This window comes from Lemur catta, chromosome 15 (genome assembly GCF_020740605.2).
Source record: "Lemur catta isolate mLemCat1 chromosome 15, mLemCat1.pri, whole genome shotgun sequence".
Lineage (NCBI taxonomy): Eukaryota > Metazoa > Chordata > Mammalia > Primates > Lemuridae > Lemur > Lemur catta.
Window position 1 is genome coordinate 4,931,758 of NC_059142.1, and position 23,249 is coordinate 4,955,006.

The 23,249-nt window shown below is 36.6% G+C and overlaps 1 protein-coding gene across 2 annotated transcripts in view; it reads left to right on the forward strand.

Moving 5' to 3' along the window:
* Positions 1-18,686, forward strand: part of ZNF624 (zinc finger protein 624) — a 29,175-nt gene extending 10,489 nt beyond the window's left edge. For both annotated transcript variants that reach the window (XM_045525255.1, XM_045525254.1), the window contains 3 exons: positions 7,901-8,027; positions 9,063-9,158; positions 16,435-18,686. In XM_045525255.1, the coding sequence (XP_045381211.1) occupies positions 7,901-8,027; positions 9,063-9,158; positions 16,435-18,656 (2,445 nt within the window). In that variant the 3' untranslated portion in view covers positions 18,657-18,686. The remainder of the gene's footprint in view (positions 1-7,900; positions 8,028-9,062; positions 9,159-16,434) is intronic.
* The last annotated feature ends 4,563 nt before the right edge of the window (positions 18,687-23,249 follow it).

The following is a 23,249-nucleotide window of genomic DNA, read 5'->3' on the forward strand; positions in this document are numbered from 1 at the left end:
TAATATTTAATAGACATAAGGAGAGGGGACATCTTTATCTTGTTCATGATCATAGGGAGAATGCATTTGGCTGTTTGCCAGAAAGTATAACCTTAGATTAGGTTTGCATAGAGGATCTTTATCAGGTTGATGATGTTTGCTTCTAAGTTTGCTGAATTTTGTCAAATACTTTTTTGAGTCTATTAAGATGATTATGTGGTTTTTGTTCTTTATTCTATTAATATGTTCTTTTTTCTATTGATTGATTTTTGGATAGTACATAAATCTTGTATTCCCAGGATTAATGCCATTTAGCCATTGCACATACTATATTTTATTTGTTGCTGAATCCACTTTTGCTAGTATTCTGTTGAGAATTTTGTATCTGTGTTCATAAGGATATTGGTCTGTAGTATTCTTGTGATATCTTTGTCTAGTTTGGGTACTGTTGGCCTCATAAAATGAGTTTGCAATTATTCCCTTCCATTTAGGGGGAGAGTTGGTGAAGGATTGATGTTACTTCTTAGAATGTTTGTTAGAATTCACCAGTGAAGCCATTTGAACCCAGGTTTTTCTTTATGGGAAGTTTACTTGTTATAGATCTGTCTAGACTTTTCTATGCTGTCTGTGAGTCTGTTTTGGTAGTTTATGTCTTTCCAGGAATTTGTTCATTCCATCTAGCTTATCTAATTTGTTGGCATACAATTATTCATAGTATTCCCTTATAATACTTTTATTTCTTTAAGGTCAATAGAAATGTCTTCTTTTTCATTCTGGTTTTAATAATTTGAGTCATCTCTCTTTTTTTCTTAGTCATTCTAGCAAAGGGTTTGATATTTTTTAGTTTTTCCAAAGAACCAACTTTTGCCTTCATTGATTTTCTCTATTGTTTTTCTGTTCTCTATTTTTATTTCCATTCTGACATTTTTATTTTCTTCCTCGTGCTTTTTTTAAAAAATTTTAGTTCATTCTTTCTTTTCTAGTTCCTCAAGGTATAAATTTAGGTTATTGATTTGATGTCTTCTTTCTTAAATCTAGGCATTTTACAGCTGTAAATTTCCCCTGAGGACTACTTTCACTGTCTCCAGCTGTTACTGTTGAATTGTCTCTTTGTCCCTTTTATTCTACAAATTTTTGCTTCCTGTGTTATTAGGCTCTTTTGTTAAGTGAATATACGTTTAAATTTGGTATGTTTTACTGATACATTTATTTCAGTTGCTGTACTTTTCAACTCCAGAATTTCTATTTAGTAAAATATCATTCTTATAATTTTTTTAATTCTTTACGCATGGTTTTCTTAGGTCTTTGAACATAGTTATAATAGCTGCCTTAATGTCTTTGTTTAATAATTACAACATCTTGACTTCCTCAGGGGGAGTTTCTGTCTACTGCCTTTTATTTTACTGTGTATGGGTCCATACTTTCCTGTTTCCTTGAGTGTCTTGTAATTTTTTGTCAAAAGCCAGACATTTTAAATATTATAATGTGGCACCTGTGGAAACCAGACTCTCCCTTCCCCAGGGTTTGTTGTTGCAATTGTTGCTGATGCTGCCTGGACTAATCTGTAAAGTCTGTATTCTTTGTTGCATATGGCCATTGTAATCTCTGCTTGGTTAACATAGTGATTAGTTAATGATTAGGCATGGATTTCCTTAAAGGCCTTAAACCAGGAAGTCTTCAGTGACTGCCAAAAGGGGTCTTTGACATATTGGGCATACCTTTTCCTCTTTGGCAGGCAGGTTATAACTCTGCCTTAGTCACTTCTTGCTTGCACAGAACCTCAAGGTAAGCCAGAGGTGAGAGATGAGGACCTTCTCAGGTTTTTTCTTGGGCTTAGTTCTTGGTGGGAAAAGAAAACAAAACCCAGTAAACAATTTGAATTACATACATGTGAACTGATTAACAATGAAGTTTATGAACTCTCATTGTCTCCCATATTTGCCATGTTTTATTATTAGCAGAATTACCTAAAACATGCTTTAAAAATATAGAGGTTCAAAAATATAAAGAGATGTAGTTGACATGTATGTGTAAGATATGTATGGCAAGTATACATATCTAAATGGTAGAAAAACACCCCAGAGGATGTTTTCCCAGAGGAAATATGTTTCTTCTCATCTAGAACAGACTTTAGCCAGATAAGATCTAATTCAGTCTCTGAATAGTCAGCTAATCAGGGTTCTTAGTTTGCTACATCATAGATCACAGTGGTTACAAGATTACAACCTTGGATTCTAGACTCAGACTGCCTGGATTTGAATCTAGACTATTCCTCTTCTTTGACCTTGGGCAAGACACCTAACCTCTCTGTGCCTCACTTTCCTTATCTGTAAACAGCATCTTCCTTATATGATGATTCAGCCAATATATTATAAGCCCATAGAACAGTATCTGACACATAATAACATCATATTCATACAAAAGTAGAGAGACTAGTTTGATGAATCCCAGGAACCTGTTGTGTTTCTTAAACAGTTATCAACCCATGGACAATCATATTTCACCTGTAATCATACCCTCCCTAATTATTTTGATGCAAATATGAACATTATATAATTTAATCTATAAATATTTTATCATGTATCTCTAATAGATTATTTTTAAATTCTAAGTACTGTATGATATTGCCATTTTTACAACTAAAAAATTAACACTGAACCTTTGTATCATCAAATATTCAGTTGATATTTGTTTCCACAGTTGATTCTTATGTTATAATTGGTTACTATGTCTCTTAGACCTGTAGTCCACAACCCCAGTACCAGTCCGTGGCCTGTTAGGAACCAGGCTGCACAGCAGGAGGTGAGCAGTGGGCAAGTGAGCAAAGCTTCATCTGCATTTGCAGCCGCTCCCCACCCCTTGCATCACTGCTTGAGCTCTGCCTCCTGTCAGATCAGTGGTGGCATTGGAGTCTCACAGGAGCACAAACCCTACTGTAAACTGGACATGCAAGGGATCTAAGTTGAGCACTGGGGAGCAGCTGCAAATACAGATTATCATTAGCAGAGAGGTTTAACTGCACAGAAACCATAATAAATCAGTTGCTTGCAGATTCATATCAAAACCGTATCAGTGAGTTCCAAGTGACAATTAAGCTGCATCTGGTGGCAAGCTTTAGTGTGGCAGCTGAGTTGATGTACTTCAATTGTACAGCTGCATCTGGTGGCGGGCTTTAAGTTAGAATCCAGCATTTGTTTCAGTCTGCACGTGGCCTGCCCATTATTTCATTTACCACTTCTGTCCATGCCTCTTTCCTGCACCGCACACTTGTCTCAGTCACAGTGTTGGTAAGCCTGCAAGCTGACCCTAGCAAAAATGAGTAACAGACAAACATCACTGGAGAGCTCCTTTCAATAGGGGGAAAGACCCAATGATTAGACAGCATAAGAATTAGACTGCCAACAAAATGAAAGCTGCATGTAAAAAAAATACCAAGAGACCTACTTAAATTACAGGTTCATTGCAACAGGTGATTCACATTCTCCAAGCCCACTTTGTATGATATGTGGCAATCAGCTACCCAACAAAGCCATGAAACCTTCAAAACTGCTTCAGCACATGGAAACCAACCACCCTCCATTAAAAGGCCTTTAGGGTTTTTCAAAAGAAAAAAACGTGAACACAAAGAACAGAAGCAATTATTGAAGGCCACCATTTCATCAAATGTGGGTACACTGAGAGCATTGTTCTTAGTGGCTAAGCTAAGAATCCCTTTACTATTGGTGAAGAGTTGATCCTGCCTGCTGCTAAGGACATTTGCTGTCAACTTTTAGGAAAGGGTACAGTTAAAAAGGTGGCACGTGTTCCTCTTTCAGCTAGCCCCATAACTAGATGAACTGATAAAATAGCAGAGGATATTGAGGCACAATTGTTAGAGAAGATTAATGAGTCACTGTGGTACGCAATCCAGGTTGAGGAGTTTACCGATGTTGACAGCAAGGCAATAATGCTTGTTTTTGTGCAATATATTTTTCAGGAGGATGTGCATGAGGATATGTTATGTGCAGTTTCATTGCTAACCAACACCACAGCTGCAGAAGTATTCAAGTCTTTAAATGATTACAAATCAGGAAAACTGAATTGGTCATTTGTTGTCAGTATATGCACAGACGGAGCAGCTGCCATGACTGGACAGCTTGCTGGTTTCACTACTTGGGTCAAGGAGGTCACTTCTGAGCATGAATCTACACACTGTGTCATCCATAGAGAAATGCTGGCTAGCCAAAAAATATCACCTGAACTAAACCACGTTTTGTTGGGTGTGATTAAAGTTATCAACCACATTAAAGTACAGGCCCTTAACTCACGTCCATTCTTGCAGCTCTGTGAGGAGTTGGACACAGAGCACACACATATTCTCTTAGACAGAGAAGTGAGGTGGCTTTCTAAAGGTAGATCACTGGCCAGAGTTTTTGAGTTACGAGAGCCACTCCAGAGATTTCTTTTAGAAAAACAGTCACCACTGGCAGCACGTTTCACTGACACAGAATGGGTCACAAAACTTGTTTACTTGTGTGACATATTCAACCTGCTCAACAAACTCAATCTGTCACTTCAGGGGAGAGTGATAACTGGGTTCAAGTTGGCAGATAAAGTGGCTGCATTCAAAGCCAAACTGGAATTATGGGGGTGATAAGTGAACATTGGGACTTTTTACATGTTTCAAACATTAGCAGAGGTTTTGAAAGAGGCTGAGCCAGGGCCATCTTTCTCCCGGCTGGTGCATCTCAGCTTTCAAAAGAGTCTGAGCATTAATTCCCAACCACAAAAGACCCACGAACTGGGAAGGAATGGTTATGGATCCGCAATGCATTTGTGAATAAGCCAGGTGAATCAACCTCGTCCGTGCTAGAAGAGGATCAACTGCTTGAGATCACAAATGATGGTGGCCTTAAAAGTATGTTTGGAACAACTTCAAATCTCCATATGTTCTGGATTAAAATCAAAGTGGAATATCCTGAGATTGCCACAAAAGCACTGAAAAGCTTGCTTCCATTTCCAATATTCTATCTTTGTGAATCAGGGTTTTCTGCCATGATGACAACCAAAAAGAGATTATAGAGTAGACCAGACATAAGCAACACACTTTGGGTGTCACTGTCTCCCATCATCCTTAGATGGAACTGTCTAGTTGCAGGAAAACAAGCTCAGGGGTCCCACTGATTCTGCATTATGGTTAGTTGTATAATTATTTCAATATATATTATAATGTAATAATAATAGAAATAAAGTACACAATAAATGCAATGTGCTTGAATCATCCCAAAACCATCCCCACCCCGCCAACCCCATCCATGGAAATACTGTCTTCCATGAAACCAGTCCCTGATGCCAAAAAGGTTGGGGACCACTGTCTTAGATCACTTTTTTTCTTTGAGACAGAGTCTCACTGTATAGCCCTGGGTAGAGTACAGTGACCTCATCATAGCTCACTGCAACCTCAAACTCCTGAGCTCAAGCAATCCTCCTGCCTCAGCCTCCCAAGTAGCTGGGACTCAGGTACGCATCATGATCCCAGGCTAATTTTTTTTTCTACTTTTAGTAGAGATGATGACTTGGTCTTACTCAGGCTGGTCTCAAACTCCTGAGCTCAAGGGATCCTCCAGCCTCGGCCTCCCACGGTGCTACATTTATAGGCATGATCTACAGTGCCTAGCCTCTTAGATCACTTTTAATGTAGAGGTTTCCACCTCCCTCTTTTTTCCCCTTTGTAGGCATTTATTGAAGAAACCAGGTCTTTTGTACTTTAGAACTGTGTTGTCCAATACATAAGCCTCTAGCCACATGTGACTACCTGAGATGTAACTAGTCCGAATTGAGATGTGCTATAAGTTTAAAATATACACCAGATTTCAAAGACTTAGTATGATAAAAAAATAATATAAAGTATCTCAATAATTTTCATACTGATGCATGTTGAAATGATAATATTTTGTATATATTGGATTAAATAAAACATGTTATTAAAGCTAATTTCACCTGTTTCTTTTTGTTTTTAATGTGGCTACTAGAAAATATAAAATCATATATAGCTTGCATTATATTTCTGTTAGACAGCATTAATTTAGAATTTCACACAATATGGATTTTACTGATTGCATCCCCATGGGATTATTTAATGTGTTCCTCTGCCCCTGTATTTTCTTTAAATTGATTGTTAGATCCTGATCAGATTCATATTTTGATTTTTTAAGATATTTTGGCAGTGTTATTTCATATTGCTGGTATTTACCACCAGAAGATGTATAATGCCTAATTGAGGCTTTTCCCTTATGTTAGCAGTCCCAGATGATCCTTTAATTCATTAGAGGTTGAAAAGTGGTGATACTCTAACTCTTTCACTCCTTCTTCATTTATTAGCTAGAGTACTTCCATAAAGGGAAGCCTCCCTTCATCAACTATTAATATTTAATTATGTTTGATTACTATACAAACTATGTACAGTTTGCATAGGAAAGGAAGGACAAAAGGTTGATTCTTTCTCTTTATTTACCAGTTTCCAGGCATCCTCCAAAGATGATCAAGGAGGATTTTTTAAATAATTTATTATGAACTCGTGAATATAACTGTGTTAGATATTTTTGAAATCCTTATTGATGCTCAAGTTGTCACATCATTGGCCAGTGGAAGCCTCTTCAGATTGTTTCCTGTGTCTTAGATATGATACTGGTAGTCTTTGATAGCTTCCTTGATTTTTAATGTGTCAGAATGTTCCAGGCCCTGGTTCCTTTTAGTGGGAAGTGATATTTAGAGGCCACCGTCTGGCTTGTGTGATGCTTCCTTATTATTGTTTCAAGGCCTTTTCAGTACACAAAGCTAGGAAATATGTTTCATTTTTTTCCTTAAACATAAAATACTTCATGAACCTATACTGATATTTCTAATTCATATTTGGAACTATGGAGATTTTAATCTAGTCTCATCAATATACATTTATATCTTCTTTCCCCCTGCCAAATTTATTAGTTCTCAGTGACATCAATATGCTAATTTGCTTTATGCAACAGTAACGTGCACAACAGTTACAGAATAGCATTTCCCTCACTACAATCACGATTATTTACTGAAAACATTTTAGTTTTGTTTTTGTTTTACAGTTTTTTTTTCTCTTCAGGGTATATCTCACAAGTGATATACAGTGTTTTAAAGTCACTCAAAATAGTTCTTCTCTGATGAATGGGTATTACTTTATTTTTAACTAGTTTTATTTTACTTTTAATTTTTAGGGACTGCTTTTTTAAATTTTTAATTTTTATTTTATAATATGGAGAATTTACATGGTTCAGAATTCACACCTATAAAACAAATACTCAAAGGAGTCTAGCTTCTATTCCAGGCCTCCCCTCTGTTCTATTTCCTCCTTCTCCTGATAAGAAACCATTAAAAAAATTATAACTCATTCTTCTATTTTTATACAAGAATGTGTGTGTATAGTATTCTATGTCCATAATCTGAATGATAAAATACATCTTTTAATAAACCATATTTTATAGATTATAACTGAAAGAAAATTGATATTTTAGATAAGCCAGGGTTTTGTGAAAGAAAGATGATTTGAGTGGAAACTACTAGCTGTTATCAAGTATTTTAAACACTTTCTTGGGAGAGAGGAAACCGTGCTGTTTGACTCCAGATAATATGGTAGGGCTAATATTTAGAATTTATAGAAAGCCAGATTTAGTCTGGAAAAAAAAAAATCTTGCTATCAGGTGATACTCCAAAGATGGAATAAGCTTCCTTTTATGGTTTTAAGTTTTTGTCACTGGAGAGATTCATATATCCTATAAGGGATGAACTGGTTGACCAACATAATCATTTAGTGATTCTGATTTCTGGAGTTCTTCCCCAATTTTCTATGTATTATTCTGCCTAACAAGTGTAATTGTATAGTCTCCGGGTGATCACAGTGTAATTATTTCAGGAATCAGTGACATTTAAGGATGTGGCTGTAGACTTCACACCGGAGGAATGGAGGTTGTTGGACCCTACACAGAGGAACCTGTACAAGGATGTGATGCTAGAGAATTACAGGAATCTGGTCTCCCTGGGTAAGGATAAGGCCTCTTCTGTGCTGATGTACCTGCCCCTTTGACCAGATTTGCCCAGGATATAGCTTCTGAAGGACTTAACTGAATTTTGGTTTAGAGTTCAGGCATCGAAATCTCTTAATTTTGGGGGCACATTGTTGGGAGTTATGCTATTCCTCACTCTTAACCAAATGGTCTGCCCATTGTAGGATAAGAAGTACACATTTCATTGGCATCTTGGAGGTCGTTGACAATCCCACAGATTTTGAACCAAACTTTTTTCTAGCCACTTCCATAAATGGGAGTTATCAGTACCTCTAAAAAGAAAGGAACAAATTCATTTTCTTCCTAAACTCATATTATTCCCATGATCTGTTTTCCCACCAAACCAGGGTCATAGTGTTGAGCTCCTTTGAGATACCTTTGTAACCATCTGACATCACTGCACAATTGAATTTTCTGCTATGATAGAAATGTTCTATAGATATGCTGTCCAATACAGCAGGTACTAGCCACTTGTGGTTTTTGAGTACTTGAAATTTGGGTAGTCCATCTGAAGAACTGAATTTTAAATTTTACTTTTTGTTTTGAGACAGGATCTTGCTCTCTTGTCTGGGCTAGACTGTAGTGGCATCATCATAGTTCACTGCAACCTCAAAAATCTGGGCTCAAGCAATCTGTCTGCCTCAGCCTCCTGAGTAGCTGGGACTACAGGCACATACCACCCCACCCCCTTATTTTTCCATTTTTTTATAGAGTCGGGGTCTGGCTCTTATTCCAGCTGGTCTGGAACTCCTGGCCTCATGTAATCCTCCTACCTTGGCCTCCCAAAGTGCTAGGATTTTAGGTGTGAGCCCCACACCTGGCCTAAAATTTAATTAATTTAAATTCAAATTTCAATAGCTACATATGGCTTTTGGTAACTGTATTGGACAGTGCAGCTCTAAAATTTTCTGTAGTGGCCATTCTACACAGAAAATTAAGAACTGAGACTGAATTGGGCAATAGTTATTCTGCACAGCTCCAATCAAATCCTATTTATTTTTCTCTGAACAGGACTTGCAGTTTCCAAACCAGATATGATATCCCGTTTGGAGAATGGTAAAGGACCATGGGCCATGGTGAGAGAAATTTCAAGAACCTCCTATCCAAGTGAGTTAATCAGAACCTGGAAGATGGGATTTATTTCAAGTAACAGGTCATGGGGGGATGTTCAGCGAAACATCTGAAGTATTTTGGGGGGTACCTTTGCTCAAAGCTGTCTCAGAGGAAAAGCTCCCCCTGTCTCTCAGCCATCCCTGTCACTCCCTTGTCTCTCCCCCTCTCTCTGTCTTCCACTTTTGGTTCCCTATCCATCCTTTTCTGCTTTCTTGGGGACATGATTTTCATAATTATTCCTTCATTTCTTCTTTATTCAAACATGCATAAAATATCCCTTTCAGGTCTATCTTATCTAGTTAACTTTATGTTTTTCTCATTTGTTTCACCATTATTTGACATTTCTTCCTTCATTTTCTTGAAAATGCTCTCTTAAGGGTCCCCAATGATTTTTTTAAGATAAACCTATTTACTCATTATTCAACTTTCTTCACCTATAAGCCTGCTAAAACCTTGGGGGAACCCCCTTCCCCTCCTCCAGATTCTCATCTAACTGGGAATGCAAGCAAGGAATGAGTTGAGAATCAAAATACAATATTCATTTATTTAATCAGTATTTAGCATATACCTATATGCTGTAAACCGGGTTAGGTACTAGGGCTTAGGCAGTGAATAAAATGGACCAGGTGCCTGCCCTCATGAAGATTAAATTTTGAGCAATAGACAATTAGCAAGTAAATAAGTAAAAACAAACTAAATGGTGACTGCAATGCCTTTCAGCTATGAGATAAACTGGGGGACAGGAAAGAGTAATTTGGGTGATATGAGGGTGCCTCCCTCAGACAGGGTGGTCAGGGGAGCTTCTGAGGAGTGACATTTAAGCTGAGGCCTGAAGGGTCAGAAGAAGCCAGCAGAGGACGGAGGAGAGAAGAAGCATTCCAGGCAAAGGGCACACAATGCAAGGAGCCTGATACAGAAAAGTATGTCATGTGTTCCTGAAATCAAAGGAAGCTGCTGTGACAGAAGTGAGGGGAAACCAGTACACAGTAGGATCGAAGAGTTAGGAGCCTGCTATGCAGGGCTTTGTGGATGATGTGAGTGAGGGCAAACACATGGAAAGATTTAAGTAAGGATTTTTAGGAAATAACCCTGTTTATAGAGATTGAACTTAAGCAGGCAGTTAAGTTGATGTTGTTACAATAGTCTAGGCAAGAGATGACAGGAACTTTGATTAGGGTGATGGTAGTGGAGATGGAAAGAAAGAAATAGAATCTAGTTCATTTGAGTATTCATTTTATTATGATGCCATCCACAACTCACACGTATTATGTGTATTCTTTTTATATATCAAATATTATTATATATATACTTAAAAGAGTGAGTGAAAGGTAGACACTGGAGATAGTTTTAAACAACTCTTTAGAGAAGGGATTTTTCTCCCTGTGAAGAGGAAAAGAGAAATGGGGCAGCAGCTAGAGGAAAGAATGGAGTCAAGAAAGACACTCAGCAGGCATGGGGGCATACGCCTGCAGTCTCAGCTACTTGGGAGGCTGAGACTGGGCCTGCGGGAGGTGGTGGGGAGGATCTCTTGAGCCCAGGAGGTCAAGGCTGCAGTGAGCTGTGATCATGATCACACTACTGCACCCGAGCCTAGGCAATAGAACAAGACCCTGTGTCTTTAAAAAAAAATTTTTTTTATAACTTTTTTTTTTTTTTTCTTGAGACAGAGTCTCACTTTGTTGCCCGGGCTAGAGTGAGTGCCGTGGCGTCAGCCTCGCTCACAGCAACCTCAAACTCCTGGGCTTAAGTGATCCTACTGCCTCAGCCTCCCAAGTAGCTGGGACTACAGGCATGCACCACCATGTCTGGCTAATTTTTTCTATATATATATATATATTTTAGTTGTCCAGATAATTTATTTCTATTTTTAGTAGAGACAGGGTCTCATCAGGCTGGTCTCGAACTCTTGACCTCGAGCGATCCACCTGCCTCGGTCGCCCAGAGGGCTAGGATTACAGGCATGAGCCACCGCGCCCGGCCTTTTATAACTTTTAAATATTTTTTTTTATTTCTTTTATTTTATTTCTATTTCAGCTCATCATGGGGGTACAAAAGCTCAGGTTATAGACATTGCCCATGTCCCGCCCATCCCCCTGAGGCAGAGCCTCAAGCATGTCCATTCCCCAGACAGTGCGCCTGGCACTCACCATGTAGTGGTACCTCCATCCCTTCCCCCCACCCCCCACCTCCCACCTCCCCGAGTCAGCACCTTCAAGCATGACCATTCCCCAGACGGTGCGCAACGCACTCATCATGTAGGCATACACCCATCCCCGTCCCCGACCCCCCGCCTCAGTCTGATATCCAGTTGATATCATTCCCCGATGTGCATTTAGGTGATGATCAGGGAAGCCAATTTTCTGGTGAGTACATGTGATGCTTGTTTTTCCATTCTTTGAATACTTCACTTAATATAATGGGTTCCAACTCTCTCCAGGAGAACCAAAAATGCTCATTTTATTTTTGAGATGGAAGTTTCTATACCATATGTGAGTGCTGATAGGATTATCTGAGTGGAGAGGGAGAAATTGATGTTGCCAGACGAAGAATATCACTGAAGGACTAAAGTGTTTGAGGAGGTTAAAGGAGATAAAATCTAGAATGGAAAGGAAGAATTTACCTTTAATTTGCAGAGAGGTCACCTCCTGTGTTGTAACACTGGGAAAGATGGAGAAGATGGGTGCATATGTAGGTCCACTGGTGGTGGGAAAATTGAGGCATCTATTATGATGGTTGCCATATTTTCTAAAATGCAAGGCAAGGTCATCAGCATATAGTGAGGAAAGAAAGAGTTGTGAGAGAGGGAAAGTAATATTTCTTATGGGACATGGAATCCACTGGAAAGCCCTCTGGGCCCCAAGCTTTTATTGCGAAAAGTGTTTAATTGCAACTTCTGTATATTTAGTACTTACAGGACTAGTCATAATTTTCAGCTTAACAAATTATGTTTATTTAGGAATTGCTCAATTTAATCTACATTTCAATTTTATTGGCATACTGTCCCCTGTTTATCTTGTAAATGTTTATATGGATCTAAAGTGATGTGCCACTTTTCATTCCTGGTACTGATTTGTGTCCTTTCTTTTTTGTCTCAATCAGTCTTGCTAGGCTTTATCAATATCATTTGGCTTTTAAAGAACCATTTTAAATTGTTTTTCTTATATATTTGATCTCTATTTTATTACTTTCCGCTCTTTATTATTTCATTTTTTCACCTTCATAGGGTTTAATTTGTGGATCTTTTCTAACTTCTTGAATTGGATACTTACACCACTGATTCTTGGCCATTCTTCTTTTCTGGTTATTTAGAGCTGTCAGGACTATATCACACTTTTTTATGTGTCATCTTCATAATTTTTTAGTTTAAGATATTTAATAATTTCTATTGTGTTATTTTGACCCTTAGATTATTTAGAAGTGTTTTTCTTACTTTTGTGCCACTTGGGAATTTTCTGGTAATGTAGTGTTTAATTCTACTGTGGTCAGAAAACGTGCTTTGTGTTTTTTCAGCCTTTGCAGGTTTCTTAAAACTTTATTTACCATATGATAAATTTCTGCAAACATTTTGAGTACACTTGAAAAAAAATGTACAGTCTAGGTATTGAGTACAGTGTTCTAGATATGTCAAGAGGTTAGTATGTTAATTTTGTTGCTAAAGGCTGTGTACTTAAAGCTTATTCTATCAGTTGAGAAAGATTTTTTTAAGTCTGCTAGTGAGACTGTAAATTTGTTTCTTATTTTAGTTCACTTAATTTTTTTCTTTATGTATTTTGAAACTATGTTGTTAGGTAAATGCAAAATTAGAATTGTTATATCTTTCTGGTAAATTGGACCTTTTGTCATTATGAAGTGTCCTATCTGTAGTGGTTTTTGCATTGAAGTCTATTTTGCCTGATATTAATATTACTGTAGCATCCTTCCTTTGATTACTATTTATATATCTTCTTTCACCTGTTCACTTTCACCTTCTATATATCTTTATATTTTATGTGTTTCTTTTATAAGTAGCATGCTGTTAACTCTTTTAACCAATCTGACAGTTTGTGTCTTTTGGAGTGTTCAGTCCATTTGTGCAAAATACACTTACATAATCTGTAGCTCTGCCATTTAGCTCTGAAAGTGTTTTGCCGGTTCTTTATTCTTTTTCTCCCCATTCATGCCTCCCTTTGGATTTATCACCTTTTATTGTTCTATTTTCCCCCTCTAATAATTTGGTAATTACAACATTTTAAATTATTTGTTCAGTGGTTAATACTGAGATTAAAGCATGCATCCTTGATTCAATATCTAATACAGGTTTTTCCTTCTTCACAAGCAATATAAGGAGTGTAAGACAGCTTATTCCATTTAACCTCACTTACGTTTTTGAAGTTATGTATTTTAATTCTATATATGTCAGATCACATATTCATTTAACACATTGACTCCCATGTGAGTTGTATTTAACTCAGGCTAGTTTTGAGCCTGGGGCCACATGAAGCAAAACCCTGCAGTTGGTTCATGAAAATCTTACTTGTTGATGTTCTTATCATTATAATTAATATTGACAATTTAATTCTAAAAATGTGAATTGTGTCGCATATAACTCACTCACAGAAAACAATAAAAAATAACAAATTAGAAAAGATTGTTTTGTTCTAATAAAACACTGTGGCCCCAGGGAAAATTTTTTTTTCCTAGTGTGGCAGTCAGTGCGTTAAGCTCACCCATATTTTTACCTTTCTTTTCTCTTCATTTTTTTTCATTGCTAAGCTTATATCTAAGATATTTTTCTTCTGCCTAAAGAACACCCTTTAATATGTCCTTTTATTCAGATATGTTTGTGCCATATTCTTTTCTCTCTTTTTTGCCTAAGACATCTTTATTTTGACCTTCATTTTTGGAGAATATTTTGGGTAAGACTTTGGGGTGGGGAACCTTCAGCCCCAAGGCCACATGTGGCTTTTTGGATCCTTGAGTGTGGCCTTTTGACTGAATCTAAGGTTTACAGAACAAATCCTTTTAATAAAGGATTTAATAAAGTTTTGGAGATATCATTTCATTGTTTTATGACTTACATAGAATCTGTTGAGAAGTGAACCATCTGTCTAATTTAGGAGCTAGCAAACTTTTAATGTGAAAGGCAAGGCAGCAAATATGTTAGGCTTTGTGGGGTCACAGGTCTCTCTCTGTTGGAACTCTCCATTCTCCCACTGTAGCACAAAAACATCCATAGACAATATGTTAACCAATGAGTATGGTTGTGTTCCACTAAACATTTATGGACACTGAAATTTGAATTTCATACAATTTTAATATGTCACATTATATCATTCTTTTGATACATTTTTCAACCACTTAAAAATTTAAAATTATTCTTGTCTCACTTGCTATACAAAACCAGATGGTAGGATCTCTCTTTCTGGGTTTCATTCTTCTCATTGTAATTCTTTAAGTCGTTCTAGTTTTCAGATGCTTTCAAACAGACTTTGTTTCTCTTTTTTATCCAGATTTCCTAATTGTTACCAGCAATAATGTTGGTCTAAATTACCCAGTGTGACATCACCAAAGTACAGCTCTCTCAGATGTAAAAGTTTTTATTTGTTTTTTATTCTTATTGTTTGGGAGTGACATTTTGCTTTCACTCAAGAAAGATGAGGATTTAGCTCATATATATTAATGTAGTTTCTGCAAGTAAATTTTTTGAAGAAAATTTCTAGTTGCTAATATAATAACCTTTTTGCCCCCTAAGCTTTTATATTTTTAGTGAATTTTATAGCAACTTTGCCTGCTTTAAAAATTTATATTCTTTTGACCTTTTATTATTAGCTCCTGAATCCCAAGTTAGTATTATAGATGTGTTTTCTATAGCTTTTATTCTGACAGAAAAAAAATTTCATCAGATATTGGCAAAATAATGTCCTAGGACAACAAAAAAATATATTCAAACTAATTAAAAATATTTAAAGGTAAAAGAAAAAATGATAAAAAATAAAAGCAACAGCATGACAGAAAATTAATTTAAATTTCATAAAGGCAAAATAACTTAAACAAAACTTATTACTTAAAGAGTGAGTTTTAAAGTTATAAAACCATTCCACTTCCAGAAAAGCTTTTTATTGAATTTGTTTTTAAACATTTAGATATGATTACCTTCAAATGAATTAAAATTTTTAAAAAGTATGAAAGTGCCATATAAAATATTAAATTGCAAGGCTTGGTGTGATGGCTAATACCTATAATCCTAACACCTTGGGAGGCCAAGGTGGGAGCATCATTTGAGGCCAGGAGTTCAAGAACAACCTGGGCAACAGAGCAAGACCCCATCTCTACAAAAAAATAGAAAAATTAGACAAGTGTGGTGGTGCATGCCTGTAGTCCCAGCTACTCAGGAGGCTGAAGCAGAAGGATCACTTGAGCCCAGGAGTTTGAGGTTGCTGTGAGCTAGGACGACTCCAATCCACTGCACTCTAGCCCAGGCAACATACTGAGACCCTATCTCTCTCTCTCTTTCTCTTTCTCTCTCTCCATCTATATGTATATGTGTATATATGTATGTGTGTGTATATATATATATTTTTTATATATTGCACATACAAACAAGTTGTAGGACCAATAACCCACAGTAGAATTTTTTTAATGAATTTTTGACAAACTGTCAGAAATGTTCTTAGGGTCCATAAAAAATTTGCAAAAGCTACCCTTGATTAAGTAATTGTTACTATTTAAAATATCAGTAAGCATAAATATTAATTTTTGACTAGTTTGCTGTTCAACTCACTTTTTGAAAATCAAAGTGCTTTCTTCCACAAAAGTTTTATTAAAAGGTATGTACAAAGATTTGAATAAACTGTTCTTCCAGGGAAATTTGAGAAAGCCCTCACAATAATGCTAGTCAATCAATAATGAGAACAAATAGAAAGAAAGTATGATTCGGGACACATGTCTGGTTTGTGGAGTAAATGGGCAGCAAGGAAATGTGACAATTTACGAAGAATACTCTCTAAAGAAGTTGACTCTAAAGGAAATGAGAAGAGGAAGAAATATTTGAGAAACTTAGATTCTAGGATGGTTACCATGAATGAATGTTTTTAGTAGGAGAAAGTCTAATTGAATTTTCTACTTTGGTTCTTGCTCAACTAGCCTCCTTTAATCCTACCTTCTTCTTACTGGAAAAAAATTAATTGGAACTATATATTATCATCCTATTTTTCATTTTTATTATCCTGTTTAGTGAAATTTCCTCAGCTTAGGAAAGGAGTTATTTGATTTTTCTCTTTTTATCTCCTAGACTTGGAAACCAAACCTGCAACCAAGAATGCTACACTAACAGATGATATTCCTGAAGATTTATCACAAGAGGCCTTAGTAGGAAAACTCACAGAGAGTGGTCTGTGGGATTCCAGAATGGGAGGATTATGGAAATGCAATGACAGGATATTAAGATTGCAAAATAGTCAGAAGAGTCATTTGAGTCAAAGAATAGTAACATACAAGAAAACTCCCACTAGTCAAAGAGATTTTAGATTTGGATCTGTTCTTATTCCAGAACCAGAAGTTATCACAGAAGAGTCCCACAACAAATGCCAAACACATGAGGAAAATTTCACAGAGAATTTAGATTTGATTACAAATACCCATTTGGGGAAGATAATTTGCAAGGTTACGGAAGGTAGCAAAGCCATAAGGCAAACTTCAGAACTTACTTTGGGGAAAAAATCTAATAATAAAGGAAAACCCTATAAATGTAGTACATGTGGAAAGGCCTTTCGTTATAGGTCATTACTCATTCAACATCAAAGAACTCACACTAAAGAAAAACCTTATGAGTGTAATGAATGTGGGAAAACATTCAGCCAGCCTTCATATCTCAGTCAGCATAAAAAAATTCACACTGGAGAAAAACCTTATAAATGTAATGAATGTGGAAAGGCCTTCATTGCTTCTTCATCACTTATGGTACATCAGAGAATCCATACTAAAGAGAAACCTTATCAATGCAATGTCTGTGGAAAATCCTTTAGCCAGTGTGCCCGTCTTAATCAGCACCAGAGAATTCAAACTGGAGAGAAACCCTATAAATGCAGTGAATGTGGGAAAGCTTTTAGTGACAAATCAAAACTTGCAAGACATCAGGAAACTCACAATGGTGAGAAACCCTACAAATGTAATGATTGTGGGAAAGCGTTTAGGAATAAGTCATATCTTAGTGTACATGAGAAGACCCATACTGAAGAGAAACCATATAAATGCAATGAGTGTGGGAAATCTTTTAAGAATACCACAATTTTTAATGTTCATCAGAGAATTCATACTGGAGAGAAGCCCTTTAGATGTAATGAATGTGGAAAAGCCTATAGAAGTAATTCAAGCCTTATTGTACATATAAGAACTCACACTGGGGAAAAACCCTATGAATGTAATGACTGTGGGAAAGCTTTCAACCGCATAGCAAATTTCACAGAACATCAGAGAATTCATACAGGAGAAAAACCCTATAAATGTAATGAATGTGGGAAAGCATTCATTAATTATTCATGCCTTACTGTCCACCACAGAATGCATACAGGAGAGAAACCTTATAAATGTAACGAATGTGGAAAGGCCTTCATGCGTTCTTCTTCTCTGATTATACATCAGCGTATTCATACTGAAGAGAAACCTTATCTATGTAATGAATGTGGGGAATCATTCAGAATAAAATCACACTTAACTGTACATCAGAGGATTCATACTGGAGAGAAACCATATAAATGTACCGACTGTGAGAGGGCATTCACCAAAATGGTTAATCTCAAGGAGCATCAGAAAATTCATACTGGAGTGAAACCCTATAAATGTTATGATTGTGAAAAATCCTTCAGGACTAAGTCATACCTTATTGTACATCAAAGGACACATACTGGAGAAAAACCCTATAAATGTAATGAATGTGAGAAAGCCTTCACTAATACATCACAGCTTACTGTGCATCAACGAAGGCATACTGGAGAGAAACCCTATAAATGTAATGAATGTGGAAAGGTTTTCACAAGTAACTCAAGCTTTAATACCCATCAGAGAACACATACTGGAGAGAAACCATTTAAATGTAATGACTGTGGGAAAGCATTTAGCCAGATGGTACATGTCACAGAACATCAGAAAATCCATAGTGGAGAGAAGCCCTATAAGTGTGATGTCTGTGGAAAAGCCTTCAGGAGAGGTTCATACCTTACAGTGCATTGGAGAACACATACTGGAGAAAAACCCTACACCTGTAAGGAATGTGGAAAAGGTTGTATTACCCTATCACAGCTAACTCTACATCAGAGAATTCATACCGGAGAGAGGCCATATAAATGTGAAGAATGTGGAAAAGCCTTCAGAACAAACTCCGACTTTACTGTACACCTGAGAATGCATACTGGAGAAAAACCCTATAAATGTAATGAATGTGGAAAAGCCTTCAGGAGTAGTTCAAGCCTTACTGTACATCAAAAAATACATCAGAGAGAAACTCAGTTAGTATAGAGAACACTAAGTCATTCATCCAGATGTCAGCTCCACAAGATGAATTTTATATATTATATTATAAATATAATATATAAAATTTTATATTTTATGAATATGGGAAGTCTTCATTAGAAATTCACAGAAAATATACACTAAAGAGACACTCTATAAACATAATGAATGTGGAAAAGCATTTAAGCATATTAAATCTTAGAAGTTATAAGAAAATTCACACTACAGAAAAATAATGGACAAATGAAAGCCTTCATTCAGATGTCATACTTTACTATTCTTCAAATTATTTTCAATTAATTGCCTATATATATTTGCTTATTTTTCTGTTGGTTTATTTGCCTTTTCTTATAAATCCAGAGGTACTTTTTATATATTTTAGATATTAATCCTCTGTTATTTGTGTAGCGAATATTTTTCTTAATCTAGCATTTGTCGTTACATTTTTTAATAAAGTCACATTTTTATTTTTGTAGTAAAATATTTATATTTTTTCCTTTTTAGATTATTGATTTGCTCATTTGAATTGGAAGAGGTCTCCTTAACCCCTAGGTACCCTAAATTTGTTTCTAAGATTTTGATAATTTTATTTTTTACATTCAAGTCTTTAATCCCTCTGGACTGGATGATTCTTTGTAGAAGAGCAACTCCAAATGACTGCTAACCTACAAAAAGATTTTGAATCTAAATATTACTCAGGGAAATGCAAATTAAAATGACTAATTAGATGAAACTTCCACTTCATGGAGTTGGCAAAAGTTAAGAGATCTTTTGCTATTGAGGTTTGGGAAATCACTTACTCTTACTTAAAGGTTATATAACTTATATTTCTACCAGCAAGCCAGCAAGATATATTTAAAATGTTAGCTATATAAACCCTTAGACCCAGCAGTCTCACTTTTGGGAATCTGTCCCATAGAATTAAAAGCAGCATCAATTTATAAGAATATAGGCCGGGCGCGGTGGCTCACGCCTGTAATCCTAGCTCTGGGAGGCCGAGGCGGGTGGATCGCTCGAGGTCAGGAGTTCGAGACCAGCCTGAGCAAGAGTGAGACCCCGTCTCTACTAAAAATAGAAAGAAATTATCTGGCCAACTAAAAATATATATACAAAAAAATTAGCCGGGCATGGTGGCTCATGCCTGTAGTCCCAGCTACTCGGGAGGCTGAGGCAGTAGGATCGCTTAAGCCCAGGAGTCTGAGGTTGCTGTGAGCTAGGCTGATGCCACGGCACTCACTCTAGCCCAGGCAACAAAGTGAGACTCTGTCTCAAAAAAAAAAAAAAAAAAAAAAAAAAGAATATAAATAAATAAGCATGTTTATTGAAGTATTGTTTGTAGAGCTGTGGAAAGGCCCAACTGGATACAAAGTGAATGCCTATTAATATGGGAATGGTTGGATAAATTGTGATATATCTATATTATGGAACTATGTGAGAGTAATTTTAAACATGGGTTATATCTATATCTATACTAGCTGGCTTCAATATATTTCCACAGTGTTTTGATAAATAATGGCTTTATAACAAAAATGTATGTATACACTATTCCATTTTTGTTAAAATAATCACACAGTTATTGTGTATTTTAAATATGTATGTGATTAGACACATGTGGAGGTAAATATGGAACAATATATGCCAGGCTGTTAATATTTATTACCTTGAGAGAAGTGAGAAAAGAAGTGGAGATAAGGGGGGAGTGATTGTAAAAAATAGAAAGATGTAAATGCAGCATGTATAGTATAAAACTGTGAATGTAATATTATGTATTTATATGAACTTTTGAGAGAGATGAATGAAGGGATCGTCTCGAAAAATTTAGTGGTGGTGGTTTCAGTGTTGGTGGAGTATCCAGTGTTTTTTGCTTTTTTGACTTTCTTTTTGTATTTTTAAGTTTTTCTATGCAATGCACATGTAATATTTACATAAATAGGAAAAACCTTTCTTGTTATGAAGCTAATTTATTGGGCACCTACTATGTGCAGGAACTACCGTAGGTGCTGGATACACATTGGTGGGGGAGAGCTGCTCATGTGCCTGAGAGTATGAGAATTGGTTATGATGTCACCTAAATTCCAAAAAGTTACTAAGCACCTTAATCCAATCACCCACAAGTTTCATTTGGAGGAGGTGATAGACATTCCAGATAGATGGAAATGGATTGAAGAATATCTGGAACTCATGTCCAGGCTTTAGACCAGACAAGTCTCAGAAAGAAGTCCCGGCCAGGCATGGTGGCTCACGCCTGTAATCCTAGCACTCTGGGGGGCTGAGGCGGGAGGATCACTCAAGGTCAGGAGTTCGAGAAAGAAGTGTCATTTTCAACATGGCACCAAAGGAAAAGTCATAATGGCAAAAGAGGGTGAATTTGCAGATTGGTCTGTGTACAGCTTCCAAACTTTGCATGATGAAGTATACAGAGGGGAAACAGCCAGTAACTCCCAAGTCTGTAAGTGAGAGCTTGGAAGATCTGGGAATACTAGGGAATACTCCTACTAGGAGAGGCCTATATAATGGGAACCCAAAGGCTGTGACCTGATACCAGAAGGCCCTAAAAGACCATGGACCAGATATCCAAAAGACAAGGCATGGTAAGCTACACTTTGATAGAGCCTAAGAAAAGAAGATCAAAAATCCCTCCCACAATGCCAGGATAAATATGTATTTAATATGGGAAGAGGATATTAGATGAAATGATATGAACTGTCTCCCATTATAAATGAATAATTTGATATTGTAGTTAAAATGATCATTTCTGATTGGATTTTATTATAATAGTGAAATTTATTAGCCTCCAACTCCTGGGCTCAGTCAATCCTGCCAACTAGCTAGGACATTATAGCCTCATGCCACCATGCCTGGCTAATTTTTTTATTTTTTAGAGTCAGAGTCTCACTGTATTGCCTAGGCTGGTTTCAAACTCCTGGCCTCAAGCGATCCTCCCACCTCGGTCTCCCGCAGCACTGAGATTACAGGCATGAGCCACTGCACCCAGCCAAGACTTACCTTCATTGAAGATATTTTAATGTACCACTTTCTGACTGAAAAGTTTGAGAGTCAGACCCTGAAACACTATCCTTAAGAAGCCCTTCTGTCAAGCAGTTGACATATCATGATACCAACTCTGTTGGTTGCTCCTTTCCACCTCCTAATCCTCACCACACCTCACCCCTGCCTTACATCACTGCCTTAGAGGCAAGCATTTCAAGTAGAGGAGCATGGTCAGCAGGTTCAAATGACATAAGAACTGAAAAGTGTCCATTGGGTTAGGAGATGGGGATAACACAGGCCAACTCTACTCGAGCAGTTTCAGTGGAGTGGCAAGGTGCCAAAGCCTGGTTCTTATGTATACTGACATCTCATTATGAGTTTAATTTGCATTTCCTCAGTGAATAATGATGTGGAGCCCCCTTTTAGATAGGTATTGGCTTTGTGAATATCTTCTTTTGTAAAGTAACTGTTCAAGACTTTTGTCTATTTTTTTAATTGGGAACTCCAACTTTTTGTTCATTTGTAGGATTCTTTATGTATTCTAGATACAAGGTGTTTTTTAGATGTGTGTATTATAATATCATCTCACCTGCAGCTTGCCTTTTCACTCTCTAAATGATGTCCTTTGATGAACAGAAGTTCTTAATTTTGATGAGGAATAATTACTTTTTCTTTTATGATTAGTGCTTTTCTTGCCCAGTTTAAGAAATGTTTTCCTAACTCAAGGTCATGAAGATATTTTTCTACATTTTGTTCCACATGTCTCCTGTTTTACTTTTCACGTTTTTGTATATGATTTGTCTGAAATTAATATTTATGTGTGGTATAGGGTAGAGTCAAAATGAATATTTTTCATTACAAATATACAACTTATTCAGCATCATTTATTGAAAAGGTCATCTTCCCCTCTTTCCTTTGTATTGCAATAGAACATTTATGCTAAATCAGATGATCATATGTGTGAGAGTCTTCTGGACTATCAGTTCTGTTTTATTGTTTTGTTTGTTTATATTGTATTAATACCAAATGTTCTTAATGAAAACTGGCAGTACAATTGACCCTTGAACAATGCAGAACTTAGGAGCACTGACCTCTCACTGAGTCAAAAATCCATATGTAACTTTTGACTCCCCCAAAACTAAACTACTAATATCCTACTGTTGATCAGAAGCCTTCCCAATAACATGAAGTCAATTAATACATATTTTGTATATTTATTATATATGTTACATATACTGTACTCTTACAATAAACTAAGCTAGAGATAAGAAAATTATAAGGAGGAGAAAATATATGTACTATTTACTAAGTGGAAGTGGATCATCATAAAGGTCTTAATCCTCATCTTCACATTTAGTAGGCTAAAGAAGAACAGAAAGAGGAGGGGTTGGTCTTGCTGTTTCAGAGGTGGCAGAGGTGGGATAAAATTCATGTATAAGTGGGCCCACACGGTTCAAACCTGTGTTGTTCAAGGGTCAACTGTGTATGTTTTCTAATTTTGTTCTTCTTGTTCAAAATCATCACTGCTATTCCAGGTCCTTGGCATTTTATATACATTGATGAATGATTTTTTTTCAATTACCCCACACCAGAAAGCTGGTATTTTGT